Genomic DNA, 23,387 nt, shown 5'->3' with positions numbered 1-23,387 from the left:
CACAGACAGGTAACATATAGAAACAAACATTACAGGCAAGCCTGCCAAGTCTCCTTGAAAATGTTTCTCTCCTTCTGCCCTAGCCTTCAACATGGGGAAAAATGCAGCTCAGTGCTCATCTTAGAGATTTCTTTTCACATTCTCTTACCACTACCATGGATTTCTTCCTTCTCTGATCCTCTTTCCAAAACTACCACATTTCTGTAGAGAGTGTGTCCCAAATGCCTTATATCTGCGAAGCTCTTTACAAACATTAATAGACAAATGGTTAGTTTACATAAAGCACACATGTATTGCTCTGACATAAGCAGAGAGGAGCCCACAGTTTACATTTTTGCCTTTCTTTTAAAAAGAAATGAGAAATCATATTCCAGATGATCCATTCTTTAAGCTAGGGAGGGAAAAGTGAAGAAGGAACTAAAATGTAAATTTGGACGCTTTGTGAGCCAAGCGCATGTTGGTACACAACTCACTTGGGTTTTAAGAAGAGAAAGAAGGTCTTGAATTTACTTTCTCACCTTCATCTTCATGCTTCTCTGCCTTGAGCAGATCCCAAAACACTGAATTTATAAGTGCTCCCAGTTTTAAAAAAATTGGATTAATATTGTCGCTAATAACAATTATAATGATAGTAAGGCAGTATTTACTCGAAACTCTAAGAAGACCAGGCTTATCTGAGTTTTCAATGGCCTTGTGTTCAGAATTCTTTGTAAGTAAAATCATGTAGGATCCAAACTCATATTTCTCACATATATATATATATATATATATATATATATATATATGTTCATGTTTTATATAACCAAATATCGTGATAATACCAGCTATTGAATCATTTACATCACCTGGCATTTAGGTTGCTTTTTTTGTGGAGTGATTATGGTGTTTGAATACCAATTCAAACACAGTACATAGTGTAGACTGTAACTACACAGTGTTTGGTGCAGTAAGTAAGTGGAGGGGGCACAGATATCAGCAGGCCATAAGTTCCTTCTCTGCCTCATACAGCTGTGTCCCCTTGAGACAGTTATACAACTGTTATACAACTCAGGATACCAGTTTCCTCACTTTTAAAAAGAGTGAATAATAATATCAACATCATAAGATTGTTTTGAAGATTAAATTAGGTAATGTACGTAAAGCCTAGTGTTAGTACTTTTTAAGTAGTTAGTAAAAACTGATGGTAAGACACACACACACACACACACACACACACACACTATGTGTGTATATATATATATATATATATATATATATATATATATATATGTATATATACATATACACACACATAACGGGAAGGCAATCCATGTACGTATATACGCTTGTGTGGTGTGTGTGTGTGTAAACAGTGGTTATTTGGGGCTTGGGGATTATGGGACATTTTTATTTTCTTTGTATTTTCTCTATTTTCCAAGTTTTCTATGATGAGTTTATCATATTTTTATAATGTTATAAAATCTTTTAAAAAATGGAATACATCAATACAGTGACTTTTTAGGACAGAAATCACGTGGTTGCTTCCATGCATTAAAAAAGGACAAAAAAGTGGAAAGATAAATCTTAAAACATGGCTCCTAGTAAACAGCAGAGATCTCAAGGGAACAAAGGCTGGAAATAAATTTAATAAGGCAAAAGTAAAAGAAGAAGGAGCAGGGCAGCCAAAGACAATGGCGTAAAACTCAGAAACCTTCAGTTTAATGAGCACTTTCAGCAGATCTTCTCTAAGGCACTGGCATTTTACAATTGCAGTAGAATGAGCTTTTCTTGGAAAATGTACCTTAAAAAGATTGAGAAAATTAAGAAACACAGCAGTTCAAGCCCTAAGGGGAAGCAGAAAATCAATAACTGATTAAAGTCCCATCCAATTTTCTCCAAGAGTGAGGTCAAGTCCAAGAGCTCAAAACAAATAGAAACTTTTCAGACGAGTCACTCAGTCTGCAGACAAAGATGAGAGTCTCATTTGCAGCAGGTTCCTTTATATTCTGGCGCTGGGTGTGTGAATGTTGAGAAATACATTTCTGTCGCTGCCTTTCTGTCTTGTTTCACTGCCACGGCTCTGCCAGCAGTCTTTGGTATGGGAGTTTCAGCCTCTTGCTGCATGGCCAGGCATCTTTGGCTCTCTCTTTCTCAGGTTCTGTTACTGCAGTGAAAACACAGTGAGAACTATCACTTTTAGTTAAAATGATTCTTATGGTGCAGACAAAAGAGAGCCAGAAGGGTTTGCTGTTCTGCCTTTGCCACTCTGTGGGGTATTTATAACATTGATTGGCTTTACCAAAAATACAAGTTGCTGTGCCATTTACTGGAATGGCATCACTCTTTTTGTCCCTTCTCTCTCCCCTCCTCCCTTTTTCCCCTCCCCTCCCCTCCCCTCCCCTCTCCTCCCCTTCTCTCCTTTCCTCTCCTCTCCTTTCCTCTTCTCTGCTCTCCTCTCCTCTGTCTCCTTCCCCCTCTCCCTCCCTCCCTTCCTTCCTTTCCCCTATGCAAGTACTCATTAGTAACTAAACAACCACCAGTGGATACCACCACGTGGCATCAATTGCATTATGCACTGTAAACATAAAGATACATAAGACATGACCCATACTGATATTATACCTTCCTTGTCTTCGTTTTAGCTCCCAACTGAACTCTACAGTCTAAGCAGTCACTGCTGTTTACTATCTGGAGCTTTCACAAAGCTTAATTTGCTACGTCCATCATCCACCCAGAGGTAGTGTCATTACCATTCCTATAACATGACGATTGAATTTGGGCTCTGAGCGTTTAAATATCTAACGCAGGGGCACTCAGTTCTTAAGAGGAGGAGTCATGAATTTATTTTGATTTTTCTGACTCCACGTTCAGTGCATTTTCCACTGTGCCTACATGTTGACCGTGAAGGACCATGTATGTACTTTTATGGTTTCACCTTCTGCATACTACACTGCACATGTAGTGCACACAATAAATACTTGTGTGGAATTAGATTGGAATTGTATTAAAATAGTCTGCTTGAGTCATCCTTTCATATACTTGTATTTGGCAGCATTGTTTAGAATTATCACATGCATGTGCATTCTTCACATACAGGAAACTAGTAGATGTTTTCCTGCTTATGTGTAGAGAACAAGGTGGATAGCCAGGAGCCAATCCTCTCCAGGAGGAGACAGATCAGCAGACATATAAACACCAGTATGGGCTTATATATGTTTAGAAAACATGCCTACCTTGATTGGAGCTGGTTACAGAGGACACACAGGAAGGAAAAAATTTTCAGTGTCCAAATGACCATCAAAATCACTCTGAAATCACGATAAAAGATCATATAGTTTTGTAATTTTTAGAAATGAAACAATTAAATATAAATAGAATAACAAATACCCATGTACTCAGAAATTAAAATTGTCATCATTTTGTCATACTTGTTTCAAGATTTTTAAAGATAAAAATTTGGAAAACATTATATCACCTTATTACTCAATATACAAGAATAAACTCAAAATGAATTAAAGACTTAAATGTAAGACCTGGAACCATAAAACTCCTAGAAGAAAACATAGGCAGTAAACTCTGACATTGCTCTTAGTAATATTTTTTTTCTGATATATCTCCTTGGGCAAAGGAAATAAAAGAAAAAATAAACAAATTGAACTACATCAAACTAAAAAGTTTTTGCACAGCAAAGGAAACCATCAACAAAACGAGAAGACAACCTACTGAATGGGAGAAGATATTCACCAATGGATCTGATAAGAGGTTAATATCCAAAATATATAAAGAACTCATACAACTCATACCAAAAACACAAACAATCCAATTAAAACATGGGCAGAGGACCTGAATAGACATTTCTCCAAAAAGGACATACACATGGCCAATACACATATGAAACGGTGCTCAACGTCACTAATCATCAAGGAAATGCAAATTAAAACCACAATGAGATATCACCTCACACCTGTCACAATGGCTATCATCAATAAATCAAAAAACAACAAGTGTTGGTGAGGATGTGGAGAAAAGGGAACCCTTGTTCAGTCTTGGTGGGATTGCAAATTGGTACAGCCACAATGGAAACCAGTTTGGAGGTTCCAGCAATTCCACTTCTGGGTACTTATCTGAAGAACTCCAAAACACTAATTTGAAAAGATATGTGCATCTCTATATTCAGCGCTATTTACAGTAGCCAAGATAGGGAAGCAACCGAAGTGCTCATAAATATAAGACTTGGTAAAGAAGAAGTGGTGCATGCATACAATGGAATATTACTCAGCAATAAAAAAATGAAATCTTACCGTTTGCAACAACATGGATGGACCTAAAGAGTATTATGCTAAGTGAAATTAGTCAGACAGAGAAAGACAAGTACCATCTGATCTCACTTACTTGTGGAATCTAAAGAACAAAATAAACAAAGAAAACAGAAACACACTCATCGATACAGAGAACAAACTGATGGTTGCCAGTTGGGCGAGGGTTGGGGGTTGGGTGAAAAAGGTAAAGGGATTAGGAAGTACAAATTGGTAGTTACAAAATAGTCCTGGGGATGTATGCTAATAGTCAATAGCATAGGGAATACGGTCAGTAATATTGTAATAACTTGTGCCAGGTGGGTACTAGACTAATCAGGGGGATCACCTCATAAATTATATCAATGTTTAACCACTATACTGCACACCTGAAACTAATATAAAATCATATTGTATGTCAACTGTAATTGAAAGATAAAAAAATAAGAAAAAATTCAAAATAGAATAAAATAAAGAGCATTATAAAGGTGAAACCTCTTTGTCTTCTATCCCCCATCCATTCCCTCCCCCACACCTTTCTGGTGGGCACTATCAGAGGGTTGGTTTCCAATCCATTATTTATGGATTTACATGAACACATATGTTTTCATAAACAATTTATACTATTGTGTTATATGTTTATGTAAAATATACATAATAGTGTCATACTGCTTGTATCATTTTGCAACTTATTGCTGGTTTTAAACACTGCTATGTTTTGGAAGTCTATGTTGAAATCTTAACATCTTAAAGTCCATTCTTTTTAATAGCTATCAGCTTTTTGTTATGTGAATAAAATAATTTTTTATGCCTTCTCCATCTCCTGTTGATGGACACTAAGATTGCCCAAAACAATACTGCAATAGAAGTGCTCACACAAGTTTCTAGTCCTCATACACGCACTCAAGTTCCTCTGAGGTGTTTACCTAGAAGTGGAATGGCTGGGTGGCATACTAGGGGCATGTTTAATTTTATCATATATTGACACATTATTCTCTGAAATGGTTGTACCAATTTACACTCTCTCTGGCAATGTATTTAAATGCCTGCTTTTCTGTACCTTTTCAACAATGGATATTGGCAGGCTTAAGTCTTTGCTAACCTGCTATGTAAGCAATGGTATCTTCTTATTTCAGTTTGTTTCCCCAATTTACTAGTGTCATGTAGCATCTTCTTATGTTTATTAGCTGTTTGGGTTTCTTCTTTTGTGAAGTGCCTGGTCATGAGCTTTGCAAACCATTTTTTCCTATTAGGTTATTTGTAGAGTTTTTTTCTTATTAATTTGAAAGAGAAATCCATTCTGCATATGAATCTTTCGACTGTTATTTGACCATTGCAAATATCTTTTTCTTTAACCATTGTCAAGTTCATTATCACATTTTATAAGGAAGGGCATACAACATCAGTTCCAAATGGGTAAAGGGCTTTATTCTTTTTTAATCCAATACAAGATAGTACATATAGTCTCTATATTTAGGTGAACAGCCATAGCTTTTGCAGCTATAAGCAAAAACTTCCCTACAAAGGTCTTTAAGGATCTTCTCTAAATCTGGAAAGTAGCTTCCTCTTGGCATCTTGGGAGTTAGATGGAGATAAATTCTGTAGATAGGTGAGCAAAACAAGAAAAATGGACTTTCTTTTTACAAATCAGGAGCTGAGCAGTTTCTACGCTTCTCTCAACAGCCTCAAAGTAATTTGAAATTAGTTTCTGTAAGTGCAACGTATCATTTGTTGATCATTGTTTAGGCATATGATTTAAAATTTTACCTTTGACTACATGGAATCATTCTACTTCTTTCCTCTCTTACTGAGAGCAGGTTTCAATTATGTAATTATGGTGAAAGAGGGCTGAAGGGTTTTTACTCTTATGCCTTCATCCTGATTGGATAATGGTTTACAATGACTGGTTGAGAGCTGTGGAAACACAAATATGAGGCAAAAAGCTTGGATATCCATATAAATATTTACAAACATACTAGACTATAAACTGGGAGGTGAGGGCCCGTGTTTCTCATATTTGTGATGGTTATATCCTCAGCATGCCACTCAGTTGATAATCCCACTTAGGAGGCATGTGCTGAACTTTCCTAATCCACAACAATTGATTGAATCTCAATTCTGTGTTAGACATTTTGTATTCTAAGTGCTTGGTGTAGTTAAAGTGACCACAATAGACAAAGTCCCCCCCCACCCCGTGAAGCTTACATTCTAGTGGCAGTGAGAGATAAGTGGCAATGAAGAAAAATGATGCAATGAAATGGGATAGAGTTGTAGGGTGGTGAAATGGGTGTGGTCTGAGAAACCCTCTTAGGAGAGGTCATAGAGATTATCAGCAACATTTACTAGATAGAGGTAGAGTGATAGAGACAGATTGAGATACAGAAAACCAGTGTCAGTCCTCCAAAACAATTATTTCCTATTCAGTAGATAAGCTCTGCTTCTTTGCATATTTATTTGGGACAGTTTGTGCATCTTGAAAAAAATGAATAAAGCATTGATTTTAGGTTAGAAGGTGTGCATGAATTTGCAAATTATGTTCCCTTGCTTTGGGGGAATAGTTTACACAGTGAGAGAACAGCTGTCTCCTACAGCTTGGTGTTGGGCTTTGGCTGGTCTGTGAATTGCCTTAATATGCGTATTTCTGACTACGTGTATCTCTCCTACAGCCCAGTCCACCAGGATAAGTCTTTAAAGTCTTGTTGAATGTTCGCATCCAGCAGGCAACTACAAACTAGGGCCCAGGAGATGATTTAACAGAAAAGTATTGAAAACATTTAAAGTACAGCACTGAGTTGTTCATAAGGAGAAATTGTTGTTTGCACAAACAAAACATTCAAACAATGAAGATCCTCTAGGTCTTGGTTTAATGCAGACTTCCTTCTTGTTCCCTTTATTTTGAAAAATCGATTTCAAGTTTTGAACAGCATCTAGTAGGTGAGGTGTTCCCTGCGCCTTTTCCCCTCCCCCTAACGCCTGCCTAACGGGGGGGGGGGGGGGGGGAATCATGTTGTTTGGTGGTTTGGTTTTATTTTCTTAGCCAAGTGCTTAAAACACGAATGTTTCTTAAGTACCTTTTGATGGGTTTCACTGTTTTGTTTATTTTGCTTTAGTCAGTGCAGAAACCTTCAAATTTCCTTCTATAACAAACACCCCCCCACCCCCCCAAGTCATCGCCTGACCTGGCTGATGAGGCGGTCTGCAGACCTTGCAGCCAGGTTGATTTTTGCATGGGCTATAAGTTCCACACACAACTTACGGCCTTTTTGAGGAACCAATTTTCAAGCTAAGAGAACAAACGAAAGTGCTCGCTCATCTTTCGAAAAATATGCGCTTGGTATGTTCGCCACTCTTCATTGGGTTCTCAGTAATGAATACAGAATGTGACATCGGTTTTTCACATACAGAGCTTTTTGTCTTCAATTTCTGGGATGTTATTTCCTCGTTTGACGTTTTATTTTCCTGATTTATTCATCTTTAACATGCTACAGAAACCCTCCTCCCCTAGCGATTGTTCTCTCCCTTTTTAAGACGGCTTAGGAATGGAAACCTTGACTTTTGAGGATCCCTTTAGGTTTATTCTCTCCCCCCCCCCCCCCGTTATTCCTTTCTGTACACTCTCAGCCGTGGCTGCCAGCATCTGAGCTGAAAGAACCCGTGGCTGGAGAGGAGAGGAGGGTGTCATGTTGGCGACAGGCTCCTGCTGGCGGCCGGCGAGCCCGCCGGGGTTAACGGGGGCACAGGGGTCAGCACCCTCGAAGTTGGGGGCCTTGGGCCGAGACGAGACATAGCCACGGCGACCGCTCAACCAGAGCATCCCACAGTCCTGCTCCCCCCACGGGGAAAGAATCGCCTAATCTGTCACGATCCCACCGAGATTTTGCTCTTCCCAGCGCGGTCTCCGCGACCAAGCGCGTCGCGGGGCGGACGCAGGAGAGGAAAAGCCCAGGCCTGGGGCAGAGGAGGAATGAGGGGCCGGGAGCCGGGGGGGATTTCCTCCTGCGCTTCCCCCTTCAACGGGAGCGGAAAATGTGATTTGCTGTGCATTCCAGGCTCGGTTCCCTGGGGTGACCTCTCCCAGCCGGCCTGGGCGGGGGGAGCAGACAAAGAGGCGAGGCAGGCGGAGAGGACCCCGCGGGGAGGCAGGAGGGGTGCGGGGGGCGGGGGCAGTACCGGGAAAGGGGGTGGATAGCGGGTCCCGCGGCAGCCGCGGCGCCTGGCCAATGGAGAGGCGCGGCCCCGGGCGCCGCGCACGGCCGCCGGCATTTAAACCAGGGACTGAGCGATGCCCCGCACTCGGTGCGCCCTCCGCGGACCGGGCGACCCAGTGTGCCGCGAGAGCGCTTCTCTCCCTCCGGCTGACCCCGCGCGGAGCCCGGGAGGCTCGGGCCGCGGCCTCACCCCGCGCCACGCGTCGAGAGCGCAGGCCCCGACCACCCGCCGCACTGACAGGTGAGCGCGGAGGCGCGGGTCAGAGTGTGTGTGTGTGTGTGTGTGTGTGTGTGTGTGTGTGTGGTGTGCGCGCGCGCAGAGGTTTGCAAAACGACTCCCGTGTTCCGCTCCGCGTAGAGATGCGTGGCAGCTCTCTGGGAGCGCGGTCCCTTGGGGTGAACCATGAAGCACCATCGCGGGGTCCTTCCTGCCAAGGTCGGGGCTGCGGTAACCCCGCCTCGCGCGGTCTGCAGGCAAAGACTGGAAAAGAGGATGTCAAGAACCAGAGAGATGGCCCCGCATCCCATTTTCTCCTCCCGGAGCCGCGATTATCGCGCTTCTGGTGCGCGTGGCAGCCGTGCGCGCCAGCGGCACCCGCACAGCGAGGGCGTGGAGTCCTGGCTGCGGGAGCGCGGGGCAGAAGATTAGTGAGCCGAGGCCATGGGGAGCAGCGGGGACCTGCATCGCAGCAGTAGCCGGCGGGGCAACTTATGCTGCAGGGGTCCCATGTATTTGAGGCGGAGCGCTGGGACCGGGGACGCCCGTCGCAGCTGTGAGTGATCCCGGCGCGGGGTGCACGATCCGGAGAATCAGCGATTGGGCCCGTTTGCTCTTCCTCAAGGTGAGATGGAGACTCTCAAGAGCGGAGCCGCGGGATTCGGCCACAGTGGAAGCCCGAGCGAGGGTCGGGTGACGGGACACTCGGTCCCCGGAGTTCAGCGAGCCCTTCGTGCTCACATTGAACACACCCACGAGCTGGCTGCGCACTCGTGGGCGCTAGGTTCCTTGTTCTAGGCTGCTCCCGGTACCCCGCGCGCTTCGGCTGAACCGCGGACGTCCAAGCGCAGGGCTGCGACAGTCTGCCTCGTTCCACTTCCGCGGGTACCCCTTAGTTCGTGTCCCAGAGGTGCCCGCGTCGCCTCACTGCGCCTCCCTAGCGACGGACCACGCGAGACTAGCGGCGGGAGGCTGGTCTGCAGCTCGGACGTCCAGGTCATCTCTTGTCCTCCTCTGCCACCTTGTTCACCCTGGTGACCTCGCTGCAGCTCACGGAGCAAGGCCAGCGACGGAGGGGTATCGGGCTGTCACTTCGTCAGCCAGTTATTTGTAGACTTTAGGCTTGGGAAGAACAGGCGCGCCGCCGCTTCGGCATTGTCGCCGGATCCCAGCTCCACTTTGGGGACACCCCAGCCTGGTGTTTCCCCACGCCGCGCTCCGGCGACAGTTCCCGGGCGAGCCGGGGGGCACACGGGAGGTGACCAAGGCTCTGCGGCCGGAATGGGCTCCCGGATCTAACCCGGCTGCCTCCTTCTCCCCTGTTGACTCCGAACCCCGGCTCTTTCAGACAGAAATATAGCCTCGAAGTTAGGGGTTAAAAATCTCTTCTTAAAAATAGTACAAGGGCAGAGAGGAGACCATCAACAGGTAATTGGATATCCCGCTGGAGAGAGCAGATCCGAGCGGTGTGCGTGTCTGTTTATGTTCCTCTTCGAGATGGTGCCAGGACACGAGTTGATTAAAACAATCTATTGTGTTAAGTGGGTCACCAGGGATTTAAACTGTCCCAGGGACCCCAGAGTAGTGGTTTTCTTCTGGCTGTACACACAAGTTAAATAAATAGCGGAGAAGAGGTTAAGATAACCCTCCTCCCAGCGTGAGGAGTCTTCTTTCACCCCAGGGCTTTCCAGCCTTCCCTTCTCTTCCTTCCCTTCCCTTCCCTTCCCTTCCCTTCCCTTCCCTTCCCTTCCCTTCCCTTCCCTTCCCTTCCCTTCCCTTCCCTTCCCTTCCCTTCCCTTCCCTTCCCTTCCCTTCCCTTCCCTTCCCTTCCCTTCCCTTTCCTTCCCTTCCTTTCCCTTCTTTTTTCTCTCCTATTCTCTCCTCTCCTTTTCTTCCTCTCTCTTTCTCCCTCTCTCCCTCTTCTCCCCTCCCCTCCCTTCCCTTCGCCTTCCTTCCTTCCTTCCTTCCTTCCTTCCTTCCTTCCTTCCTTCCTTCCTTCCTTCCTTCCTTCCTTCCTTCCTTCCTTCCTTCCTTCCCCTTCTTTTTGCTAGGTGGGGCATGGGGACTTGAAGGGACAGATTTTTCAAAGCAACCAGGGGAAGCTCTTAAAAAAACTATGGATTCTCATCTTCCTGGCACACCCAAGTCTATAACACTAGGTGATTTGAGTACTATCACTGGATAAATTATACTCCCCAATGGTTAGTATTAATTAATGATTTAAGTGTTCTTTAGAACTGTAGTTGCTGTTTGTGTGTGCACATGTATGTGTGTTTAAACCCCAGGTCATTGTAGAAATTAAAGTCTTTTGTAAACTTGGTAATTTCACAGATTTCCTATTTTCTTAAAAGTTCATTTTGAGTGAAATATTTTGGTAATTCACGGTCTATAGGAAATCCAAGTTGGCAAACAGTCTTTAGGTGAGTGGTTACCCAGGGAGGAGTAGAAACCTACCAGCTCCCCACATCTAGAATGAGAGCTGCCTGCCTTGTCTTCTCAACTGAAGCCCTTGGTCTAAGTGTTTAAGTATTGAAAGTGATATAATGCCAAGAAATTTTATGCCACAGATCCCTCTTCCAAGAAAAGCTTGTCAACAGCAAAGCTGTGGAGCATGTTCTAGAACAGAGAATAAAGGACAGATGGGAAAACCTAAGGCTTTTATGGAAAGGAAAGTGGGAGGAGGTAGGGGAGGTGTCTGCAGCACCCACTGAAAGGCACAGATCAGGCAAGTGTTACCAGCCCATGTCATACATCTGCAAGGAATTTGCTTTCATTTTAACATATGCTCTTAGAAATGCAAAGTACAACAGTAATTCCTGGGACAAGAGAAGTTTTTCTTTCCTTCACATGTGAACATGAAGATACAAAATAGATAATTATTTGAGTTACGATATTCTTCCAACTTTATTGCATTAGAAACACGTCCATGTGTCCCTTGTTAAATACCGTGCTGGGTGTCCAAAGAATAGTGGTTAAGGACATGTGTTTGGGGGCTAGATAGAACGAGGCTCAAACCCCAATACTTCCACTTGATAGCTGTGTGACCTTAGACAGACACCCAATGTTTCTGAGTCTGGATTCCCTGGTTGGTCAAAGGAAACCAATGTTATCTACCTCATATTTTGTTGTGAATTTAGCATAATGCCCAGCATAGTAAGGGTTCAAAAATATAGATAATTCTTATTTTTAGTGGTGGTATTGGGAGAGGCAGTCACATAATATAGCACCAGGATATATTACAAAGTGGTCTGAACTTAAATCCCAAATCTCGCTGACGCAGAGACTAACACACATCTTTCACTCCAAGATAGAAGCTATAACTAGGCTGCCTGTCCATTAGTACTGCTCAGTGAACATTTAAAATTTATGACTTTCTAATGTATTTCCTGTTGACTGAAGTTTGTTGGTGAACTTTCACTAACTTCACCAAAAAAACATCTTCCAATGAGCATGGAGTTCCTGAGATACTTAACTACACAGTGATCTCCTTCCGGCCCTGTGCCATGTTGGGCCCCAGCGTGTTTTAGCCTAACTGGTGTTCAAAATATGGAGGTTTTGATTCTGGTACTTGCAACATGTACAGGATGAGACTTTATGCTCTACTGGTTTGCCAACCATCAACTCTTTTTATCTTCTTGGTGCAATTTGTCTCAAAAAAAAAAAAATCAACCCAGTGTGTTCTTAAGAAATCATCTACTTAATTTTTAAAAGTTGACTATCTTTTTAAAAAGTAAAGATCAAAATCAAAATAACCTTTCGCCTTCTCAAAGCTTTAGTCCTGAGAAAAAGGAGCAGATTATTCTAAAACCTGGCCTGCGCTTAAGAGTATTTGCTGTCTCTTCCATTATTATTTTTTTAATGCTAGGAGAATGATTTGATGCTTTACCTATTGAATGTCTTTCTAAAACTTAATTCATCAGGAGGAATTGATGAGATGTTGAAGCACAGACATCTGGCTTGCTGACCATTGTCTCTTCACTGTAATTTCCACCCAACACTCCACTTAACTGATTATAAGCAGGTTAGTTAGCTAAAATGACAAATATGGCAAGAAAAGTATGGAAAGGAGCTGGCCTAAACTTTCCCAAAGACATCAAGAACATTGGAAATGGGTCACACATAGCATTTTTATTTCTGATTCCCCGGAATTAGATGATGTGTTCTTAGAGCCTTGTAAAGATTAGAATATGTCACTATGACCTGCACAGGACAGAGGTGGCTAATCTGGTTTATCCTGCAGGCAGATGTTTGCCTTTGATCGCTAAGGGAAACATGAAGGAAAGCATCAGGTAGAGATGATCTGCTGTGAGAGTGTCTATGTCTTTTGGGACAAGTGGATTAGAGGGGACGGCAGTGGTAAAGAGCGGGGAAAGGTGGAGGTGGGATGGGTCTTGCTGGTTGCAGAGTAAGCTCACCATGAAAATATGATCATATCACTTGGAGGAGAAATGCATTAAGGGGAAGTTGAGGCAGGTTTGAAAAGAAGATTATCTGTAAAGCAGAATAAAGAGAGGTCTGCGTGGCTGTCACAAGGCACTCGGGACCCATGAGATGCAGCTTTAACTTAATGATGTGAGTGGATCATTTCATGAATGCAAATGACCAAAAATGTTTGCAGCTCCTGGTTGGACATGAGTGATAATTCCTAGGAACCTAAATCTGGATTAGCATTTTGATTGAGTTTTGATAATGGGGACACTCTGCTAGGTGCTGATGTGGAAAAGAATTGTCCTCAAGGAACTTGCATCTTCTTGATTTCCTCTATGTCTATGATATTTACGAAGTGCAGATTATTTAGTGGCAACATAAATGGGATTTCAGGAGCAAAACCGTCCTATTTCCTTCACTGAGTAATCGAGGCCAGTTTGGTGTGGGGGGAGGTTGGGTGACTGACCACAGTGACTTGACAGAGCCCTGGTTCTAGGACTAGTTACGGTCCTCATCCCACTCACTCTGAATCATGTGAAACATGCAGAGTGTTTCAGAGCACTGCTGTTCTCTAAGAAGCTGAGGTCTCTGTGGATTGACATTCTTGAAGCTGGTTTTCACTTCTCTCCAAATAACTAGTTAATAAGGTTGAAGAACTCAAAAACCTCACAATAAACATTGAAGATCTTTGAAGAGTAGGCTTTTTAAATATGAAAAAAAAAACATTTCATAATATTTTCCACATCTAATAAATCTTATTTTGTGAAAAATTTACTTTGGCTTACAAAAAAAAAAAATACAAAGCAGCCTGTCACTTGAGACCCCTTTGGCTTATGGGGTATGCATGCTCCCGTAGGAACGGGAAGTCTGTCCAAACGAAAACGGAAAATCACAGCTGACTAATTTTGGATTTACTGCTTTATTGTTGGTTTCTGCCATAGTGAATACAATGGCTTCAATTGGAAAATAAAACCCACAGCATTTCGCATGGGACCAGGTAAAAATTAATGAGTATTTGGAGTTTTCCTAGAAAAAAGAGGGCACATGTTAAGACGCTTCCAGGACTATAAGGAGGTTGCAATACTGAGGGTCAGAACAAAAGGATTCCAACTGGCTGTGTTGCTAATTCGTATGTGGGAAGGCGTTTTAAAACGCAAAGAATGGAAACTCTAAATCAATGAGCTCTGTAGCAGTCATTCAGAGCACCTACTGTGTGCCAGGCACTGAGGGTAAGATGATGAGCGAGCCCTCATGACTCTCAGACTAGGTATTTATTTCATTACAGATGTGAACATGCCCAAAAGGAAAATCTGAGTATAACGGAGGTCCTAAGTTGGTCTTGGAGAAAGAAAAAGAAAAAAAAAAAGCATTTTTGCACAGATGTTTGTGGGAGGGGATAACTAGTTAATAACTAGTTAATAAGGTTGAAGAACTCAAAAACCTCACAATAAACAGGGCCTCATGATATGAACCTGTCAGAAGCAGTCAACATACATTCGGGGTCAGTCTCAGTTGGCCTCTGTGATGTGGGCTCTGGGGGTCTTGCTCTGGGAGGGCTGAGTTGTCCTGGAGGCCATTTTTAGTAGGGATTCCGGAAGATCATGGGTGTAGGCCTAGGGCTGTCTTATGTGCTCCTCTTTCAAATGGGCAGAGATTGCATTTTAGTTTAGATCCTGGCCCTGAATTGAATAAATAGCAGACACTTGGGAAAGCTTCTCAAATTCACTCTGTATTTGCCGAGGAGACGGAACTGTCATGGCTCAAGTTATCCTGGTCTCTGGAGAAAATCAGCACTGTTTTATAGCTGGACTTTTCTCATGAGTGATTTTTTTAAAAAGACAAAACAAGGAAATTAATTTTTTTTGTTGTTGAGGCAAAAAAGGCTCTGTTTAAAGAACGGGGATGTTGTAACATAAACTGACAAAAGCCAGGGAGTCTGCAGTCAGAGCAGAGAGCTAAATGTCACATTATCAGCTCCAAACTTGAACTTGCCCAAAAGTATTAGGTTGATGCTGGGAAGATGGTGCCATTTAAGGATATTTTAAATTTAATATTTAATTATCTTAATTTGACATTATCCTTAGGGTTGCATGGTCTTTACTTGCAGGCCCTATCCCTCAGAGAGTTTGGATTTCATACTGCCGTTGTCTTTGAAAGGTAATTGCTGTAGCTAATAATACCTGCTGGTACAGTTCCTTGGGGAGGAGGGGGGGCATGAGAAGATTACTATTAAGTTGCATGTCCCAGTTATCTTGTGTAAGTAACACCGGTGTTCAGAAGAGAGCAGGGAAATGGGTACTTCACAGCAGTGTTTTCAGGATCAGAAAACTGTGGTGGGAATGGGGTGGGGGTGTGGAGGGACAGGGTTCAAGTCCGATTTGGTGTGATGGTCTGAAGAGGGAGGCTGTGAATTTGAAACTGCACTCGTGGAACAGAAAATCCTTCCACATGTTAATAAGCCCCTCTGTGTCCCATGGCTGCAAGTGCTACAGGCTTTGCTACTCAAAACTTGTTAGAAAGGAAGACATACTGAATCAGAATCTGCATTTTTACAACGTCCCCAGGTGACTGCTTGCACATTCAGGTTAGAGAAGCACTGTCCCAGGAGAATCTTAATAGTCTGATGCTTCTCTGTTGCACTCTGCTTTTTAAAAATACGCTTCTTCTGCTCCTCCTTCTCTGTCTGCCCCATCTTCCCTGAATACCCTGCCTCTAGAGTCATCCTCTTTTGTCTGATTTATATTCTTCACTCCATTCATTTTTTTTCTCTTTCCATCCTTGCTTTACTGTTTTTCTTTTGTCGGTTTTCCCTCTGCCTCCCCCTTCTTTAATTTTTTTTGTCATTATTTATTTATATGCCACCTCCTTTTCTGATCCGTAGCTAACTCCAGATCCATCCACAGTAATTCACTGCCATTAATATATCCAACATGTCTATGGTATTTATTAATGTAAATATTTGCACATACCTGTTCTCGTCCTATTGTCTACCTTCTAAATTTTACAAACACACACACACATGTGAATGACCTATTTTACTATTTAAAGTAGAAAAAATGTATATCATGGTATAAAGAATGATAGAATGAATATCTGTTCTCAGTTTAAAAATGAGAGAAGGTGAAGGGTCCAGGAGTCTTTATGAGTTATGAGATCTTTCTGGTAAAGTAATTCATTCTGTCTGCAGTACTGCCATACATTTGGTCAGTTCTCAAATTGCTTTCACTTTTACATCAAATTTGATCTGAACAACCTATCTGGGAAGATGAGGTATTTGCTTAAATGAAGTAATTTATTGAGAAGTTAAGTGAGTTTCATCAGGGCCGATAGCAAATTTCAGGATTTCAAACAGAAACTCAGTCTTGACTTTTCATCTTAGTACTCTTCCTGTGAAGCATTCTCCCTCCTGTCAAGTGCTTTCTGGTCTCCCCCACTGATCTCCTTCTAAAGCCCGATAACAGTGACCATCTCATAAGCATCCACATAATTGAACAAGGCAAAACTCAGGAAGCACTCAGGCTGGTTAGGGAGAAAAGACTCGGATACTTTCCTGGCAGATGAAACCGTTTGGACAATAAGGCTAATTCATCTTTGCCAGAAAACAAGATAGAAAATAAGTTCCCCCAAAGAGGAGCAAGATAACATGGCATTGAGATAGTATGAATTTCCTATGTATCTTCTAGCACAAGAATGAGTACAGCTAAGTGATCATAATACAAAATCAAATGCAGTTGGTGTCAGAAGCCAGGAAGAAATTCCTGTGGGAGTACACATGTTGAAGAGATGGGTCCTGGCTGAGTTCAAATCTTGGCTTATCCGCTGTGTGACCCTGGGTGAGCTACCTCATGGCCTGATGGCCCAGAGGGTAATGAGAAAAATACCTCCTAATTCATAGAGATATGTGAGAAGTAAAAGAAATGTTTTACAGAAAATGTTTAACAAGTGCCTGATAAAAGGTTAGGTGCTATTACACACACTGCTTAACAATGGGGTATATTAGGCGACTTTGTCATTGTTCCAACGTTGTAGAGTACACAAACCTAGGTGGTGTAGCCCACTCACACCTAGGCTGTGTGGTACAGCCTATCTGTCGCTCCTAGGCTACAAGCCTGTCCAGCAGGTTACTGTGCAAAACAACATGAGATGAAATCAAGCACAAGAGAAAATTGTTTGACCAAGAGAGGTGCTAAACATGAGATGTATGAGGTTGTGTAACACAGCGCACTGTTTTACAGCAAACCTTTTTTATACGTAGAAAGTATGCGTTCTAAAATAGGGATAAAACGTATAATACAGGAAATACACAAACCAGTACCATAGTCATTTGATATCATTGCCAACTACTGTGTACTATATGTAATCGTATGTGCTACATTTTTATATGACAGGCAGTCCAGTAGGTTTGCTTATATAATACCAGCCTCACCACAAACACGTGAGTAACGTGTTGGGCTATGTTACAACAGCTACTATGTCACTAGGCAACAGGAATTTTTCAACTCCATTGTGATCTTATGGGACCACTATCATATATGTGGTCCATCATCCACCAAAACGTTGATATGCAGTACATGGCTGTATTAACGTTTTCATTAATCAACTTTTCTATTTTTCATGTTTCTCCTCTCTGTGTTTCCTTCCTTCAGCATGAGCCGCACCGCCTACACTGTAGGAGCCCTGTTTCTCCTTTTGGGGACCCTGCTGCCAGCTGCTGAAGGGAAAAAGAAGGGGTCCCAAGGTGCCATCCCCCCGCCAGACAAGGCCCAGCACAATGACTCCGAGCAGACTCAGTCTCCCCAGCAGCCAGGCTCCAGGAACCGGGGGCGGGGCCAAGGGCGAGGCACCGTCATGCCCGGGGAGGAGGTGCTGGAGTCCAGCCAGGAGGCCCTGCATGTGACCGAGCGCAAATACCTAAAGCGAGACTGGTGCAAAACCCAGCCGCTCAAGCAGACCATCCACGAGGAGGGCTGCAATAGCCGCACCATCATCAACCGCTTCTGCTACGGCCAGTGCAACTCCTTCTACATCCCCAGGCACATCCGGAAGGAGGAAGGCTCCTTTCAGTCCTGCTCCTTCTGCAAGCCCAAGAAGTTCACCACCATGATGGTTACACTCAACTGCCCGGAACTCCAGCCGCCCACCAAGAAGAAGAGGGTCACCCGCGTGAAGCAGTGTCGTTGTATCTCCATCGATTTGGATTAAGCTGGGACACCCCGCTTGTCCTAGGAATGCAGCCCCATGCGGGCCCAGAGCCAGACCTAAAACAACCTGATTCTAACTTGGCTTAAACCTAGAGGCAAGAAGAACCACCGGCTGCCTCCTGACAGGCGCCTGCTAGTGTGTAGTTTGTGTGCATGAGTGTGCATGGGTGCCTTTGGGTGTTTGCAGACACCAGAGGAAACACAGTCTCTGCTAGAGGGCACTTCCTATTACCTAAACAAATCCGCTGCCATAGGGGATGGCACAGAAAGCCCACACCACCCAAGGCACATTCAAAGGGGGGAGGGCTGTGGTCTGGTTTTGCCTTTGTCTTCCGTGTGCCCTCCTGGGACCAGAATCTCCCTTCAGGATGAGTGGTCATGGAAGAGGCTACTCTGAGGGCAAGGGACCTGTTTTAGTGCTGTATTAGACTTGGGAAAGGTGTTTCAACCTGTGCTTGCTTCCTCCCTCCCTCCTCACATCCGCGGTGCACCCCTGCTTAGGATCTCAGTGACTATTATTATACTTCGGTCTAATCCCCTATTGCCAAGGGACTGAGCGTGAGGACCAGTTGAGCCCGGCAGAATTCAGCGGGGAGATGTGCAGTCTTGGAAGGCGAACCCCAAAACACACTGAGATCCATGTTTTAGCAAGTGTTTCCTGGTATTTAACAGAACCCAAGTGAACAGAGGAGAAATGAAATTATAAAAAAAAAATAATAATTTTGGCTGTCACTGTGATCTGCTGAAAAGGAGTCGTAACCCAATGCTAAAATTTAAAACATAAATATTGACCAAATATTTTCAGAACCAAATGAGTGAGCTAAACCAAAACAGCCCCTTTCTGCTTTGCCCCACAGGTGGACAATAGATGTAGTTCAGAACCCCCTTTGCAGGGATAGGAAAAAAAAAAAACCAAAAACCTCATAATCAGAAGGTTCTAGTGTCTTTCCTTTTACTTGGTTATAATCACCTCTTTCCCAGTTCATTATTTCTGTGTAATGCTTCTGAGAGCCATACCCTGTATTATAAAGATTCTGCCTCTGCTGAATGTACCTGACAGTGGAGAACCAGGCTAAGATGAGAGAGTTTAGGGCCTGCTCCATTTTAGCCAGAAGTATAGTTTGGGTCTTTTTGTTTTAGACATTGATAGGAGTTTGAGCTGGAGAGCAGAGGAGAGTAAGGAAGTAAAGGAGATTGCCTCTGGCAAAAGAGTAGTTTAATGCCTAGGAGGAGATGTGAGAGATATGACCACCCCTTTTTCCTTTGCCCTCTGAGGGTCTAGTGGGAAATTACACCAGAAATCAGCATTTGGATTCCTTAGCTGCCCTGGTCTGCTGCTGGTGGGATTCATGTAACTTTGTAACTGTTCAGAACCTACTTGCAAAGGCTGTCCTCTGGCTGCTGGCAATACCTACTTAGGATTTATCTAACGGCCAAAGTGCAGTGTAGGTGAACCTTACTGTATTTTGGGTTTGGCTAACCTATTCTCTTCAAGCCTAAGGTTTTATATATGCACCACCCTCAACACTCTTTTTGCCACGTATCTTCCCAGCCTCACTAGCAAAGTCACGTGTAACGTGGGAAACAAACACCATAGACTTGTGTTTCAGTTGCCCATCAAGGCTCCAGCATTCAAAGAACCATTGCAATGAAAGAAGCCATTTAATTTTTGTTTTGGTTCCGTGTTCTCCCATCTAACGATTAAACAGGAACCGTACTTTGAGGCAGAAGTTATTTTGAACACCCAAAATATTGGGTCTAATTTTAAAACTTTTAAACTCACTACTGATGATCCTACACTAGGTAAAATTTGTGCGGACACATAGTCTGTGCATTTCGTATACACTGTATGCCCCTGCCCTACATCTTTCTATCATCCACATCCTCTAACAATAAAGCACAGAATGGATCTAATTAAGCACGCAAATGCTAAGCCAGAATTTTGAGGGTGGGGGAGAGGAAGAGAAAGGGGAAGGAGCTGAAAATGTAAAACCACACTAGAGAGGAAAAATGACATTCAGAACCAGCAGACACTGAATTTCTCTTGTTTTAACTCTGCCACAAGCATGCAATTGTGTTAAAAAGAGATTACATTGGCAGCAGTAATATTCTTTCAGTAGCTTCCACAGTCTTGTATGTAAGTTGAATTTGACTTAGGTAAAGAGAATTTCCTCAAAATTAACTTCACCGGGATAATCAGCATAACTGCCCTAAAAACACAGCACTAGCCAAAGAGGGAAACATCTGCTTTTCTTAGTGTACCTATATTAAGACCAGCACAAGTATGTTGTGTCTTCCAACATTTATTGAAAGTGCCATATCTGTTACATATTGTATTGGAGTCACTGATGATGTAATGATATGTTTTTTCATTACTATAGTGGAATTTTTTTTAATGGCAAGATATTTTCAATCTCAATCTTTCATATTAAAATAATGCCAAACACCAAATACGAATATTACGATATACACTTTGTACTTGGCATTAAATAAGAAAAACACACATCCTGCAAGTCTGTAAGTTGTTTTTTTGTTATTGTAGTTCTTCAAAGTTCAAAATGTAAGTGAAAAATCCGGAGGAAAGGATAATTTCCACTGTGTGGAATGTGAATAGTTAAACAAAAAGTTATGGTTATTTAATGTAATTATTAATTCAATTCCTTTGGTCACTGTGATTTCAGGCATTTTTTTTTTCTCCTTTATTTGACTTCCTTTGAGTTGAGCAAAGAAGAGGCTGGCACATTGTATTCTGTTGGAGGCTTTTATCAGGTCAGAGGGAAACAATAAAATCTTGACACATCTGAACATGCATTACAGAGTTAAGACCTGAGCTATTATTATTTTTTTTAATTGAATGTTCCTTAAAGGTTAACATTTCTGAGGCAATATTAAGAATAATTTTAAATGTAATTTGGAAGACTTAATGATATGTGTATACAAACAAATAGCAGATAATAATGAATAGTTCTCAAGTCCTTTTAAGGAGAAAATCTAAAATGAAAAATGTATGTGCAGAACATTTATAAATGACTAGTTAACGCTTAAGAGTGAAAGTAGTTCTATTGATTTGTCATTCTCAAGATATTTAATATCAACTGCATTATGTATTATATCTGCTTTAATCATTTAAAAACAACAGAGGATTATATAGACTATGGTTGAGGTACTTTGCTGTGTATAAGGATAAGAGGGGATTTGATAGTCTCATAAAAGCTAATTTGGTTTAAAGCAAAGTTTTATGAATCTGTTACTAGAATTTAATTTCATCCAAATTATGTTCTATATAACCTTCCCCAAAGAGCAACCAATAAATTGAACCTCTTCTCTGTTTGTGTGTGTGTATGCGTGTGTTTTTAACTGGTAATGTTCACAGGGTAGGGGGGTGGGGCAGGGATTCACTTATCATAGGACCAGAGGTAGAAAAAGCATAATTAGAGCTCATGTGATCTCAAAGGGAATTTATTTCTTCCATCTAGACCTTCCAGATCTTGCTTGATTTCAATGGGACACCTCAGGCAGTGGCAGTTAGAGGCAGGTGTGCAATAGAAAGTACCAACTTCTTCCCCAGAGATAGAAAGAAGAGTTAGAAAGGGTTATGAAAAGCCTTCAGATAGTGGAAGAACTGGCACACAGAAATGATGACAGCTGTATTTTGAAGTGTTCAAGGGGAAAATGGGAGAAAGATTTGGGGCTCATTAGAAGGAAGAACTTTCTCGTGATGTGAGTGATTCAGCAATGCAGTGATCTGCCATGAGATGGTGAGATTCCTGTCTTTGGAAATATTAAACCATATGCTACTATCATTGGTCCAGAAAAGTCACTAAGCAAAGAAACAAACAGCAGCAACAGCAAATCCTGAGCAGGGGATGAGAGACCGATTTCAAGAGTTACCACACTATATTACTTAAAATAACAAATGAAAATTTTACCAGAGGAGCTGAAAAGCAGAGAGAAAAATGAAAGAGAGAGAGAGAGAGAGAGAGAGAGAGAGAGAGAGAGAGAGAACTCTGTTAAAATCAGAAATGAAAGAGGGAACAGTACTATGGACCTTATAGAAATAAAAAAGGATTATAAAGGACGACTATGAACAACGGTATGCCAACAAATTAGATAACTTAGATGAAATGGACAAATTCCTAAAGTGACAAAACGTCTGAGTCCAATTTTTGATATTTGACTATCAAAATCTTTTAAGCCTCCCTCCTCCCTCTTCCCCTTCTGCCCCATATCTGGGCAAGCTGATAAGAAAGCCCAGGCTCTCCTTCATTTGGCATTCATAGGATGATCAAACCATCCATACAAGGGCCCATCTGCATGTGGGAACCCTCATCCCAGCCTCTCTCTCTAACAACCATAAAAACTCCAAGTCCGTCTCCTTGCTCTGTTCTCTCATGCCATTTTCAGACTAGGTTGGGAGGCCTGCCCTGTTCTCCACAGAAAACCTCGTTATGTGAGTAAGAAAACTTGTCATATTCTCTTGTTGTGTGTGTGGTGTCATCAATCTTGACATCTGAGCCAAACTTTGAGTAAAGGTCCATTCTATTTATGCAGGTGTCTCACTGAAAATGTCTCAAGAAGAAATAGATATTTGAATAGAACGATCACAAAGAGGTTGAATTAGCAATTGAAAAAACTTTTCACATAGAAAAGTCCTAGATCAGATGGCTTTATTGGTGAATTTTACCAAATATTTAGTACTTCAAGAATTAATATCAGTTTTTCACAACCTCTTAAAAAAAAAAAAAGAAGAGGCGGGACCACTTTCTATCTCATCCTATGAAACCAGTATTACCTTGCTACCAAAACCAGACAAAGACAACACAGTCGAAAACTATAGACAAATATCCCTTATGAATATATGTGCAAAAATCCTCAACAAAATACTAGGCAAATAAATTCAGCAAGATATAAAAAGGATTATACACCATGACCAAGTGGGATTTGTCCCAAGAAAATAAAGTTGGTTTAATCATTAATCAATGTAATACATCATATTAGTAGAATAAAGGACAAAAACCACACAATCATGCAGAAAAATCATTTGACAAAATCCAACACC

The 23,387-nt window shown here is 42.3% G+C and overlaps 2 protein-coding genes across 5 annotated transcripts in view; one reads left to right on the top strand and one right to left on the bottom strand.

Annotated features, from left to right (window-relative positions):
* Positions 1-1,377: 1,377 nt before the first annotated feature.
* The window catches only part of FMN1 (formin 1), a 437,062-nt gene continuing 415,052 nt past the window's right edge, over positions 1,378-23,387 (bottom strand). For both annotated transcript variants that reach the window (XM_081050128.1, XM_081050130.1), the window contains 2 exons: positions 3,213-3,287; positions 1,378-2,143 (listed from right to left, as the gene is read on the bottom strand). In XM_081050128.1, coding sequence (XP_080906254.1) covers positions 3,228-3,287 — 60 coding nt within the window. In that variant the 3' untranslated portion in view covers positions 1,378-2,143; positions 3,213-3,227. The remainder of the gene's footprint in view (positions 2,144-3,212; positions 3,288-23,387) is intronic.
* Positions 8,450-21,658, top strand: GREM1 (gremlin 1, DAN family BMP antagonist). Of its 3 annotated transcripts, none has more exons than XM_081048485.1 (2): positions 8,450-8,723; positions 17,774-21,658. In XM_081048485.1, the coding sequence occupies exons 1-2, from the start codon at positions 8,557-8,559 to the stop codon at positions 18,327-18,329; spliced, it is 723 nt and encodes a 240-aa protein (XP_080904611.1). In that variant the 5' UTR covers positions 8,450-8,556; the 3' UTR covers positions 18,330-21,658. The 3 variants fall into 3 exon arrangements, with proteins under 3 accessions (XP_080904611.1, XP_080904612.1, XP_080904613.1); XM_081048486.1 differs by lacking the exon at positions 8,450-8,723 and adding an exon at positions 8,881-10,127 and having other exon boundaries at positions 17,774-19,032; XM_081048487.1 differs by lacking the exon at positions 8,450-8,723 and adding an exon at positions 9,082-9,324 and having other exon boundaries at positions 17,774-19,228.

The sequence above is a fragment of the Rhinolophus hipposideros genome (genome assembly GCF_964194185.1).
Source record: "Rhinolophus hipposideros genome assembly, chromosome: 5".
NCBI classification, from domain to species: domain Eukaryota; kingdom Metazoa; phylum Chordata; class Mammalia; order Chiroptera; family Rhinolophidae; genus Rhinolophus; species Rhinolophus hipposideros.
The sequence above is the reverse complement of the archived record's forward strand: the minus strand, read 5'-3'. Positions and strand labels throughout refer to the sequence as shown.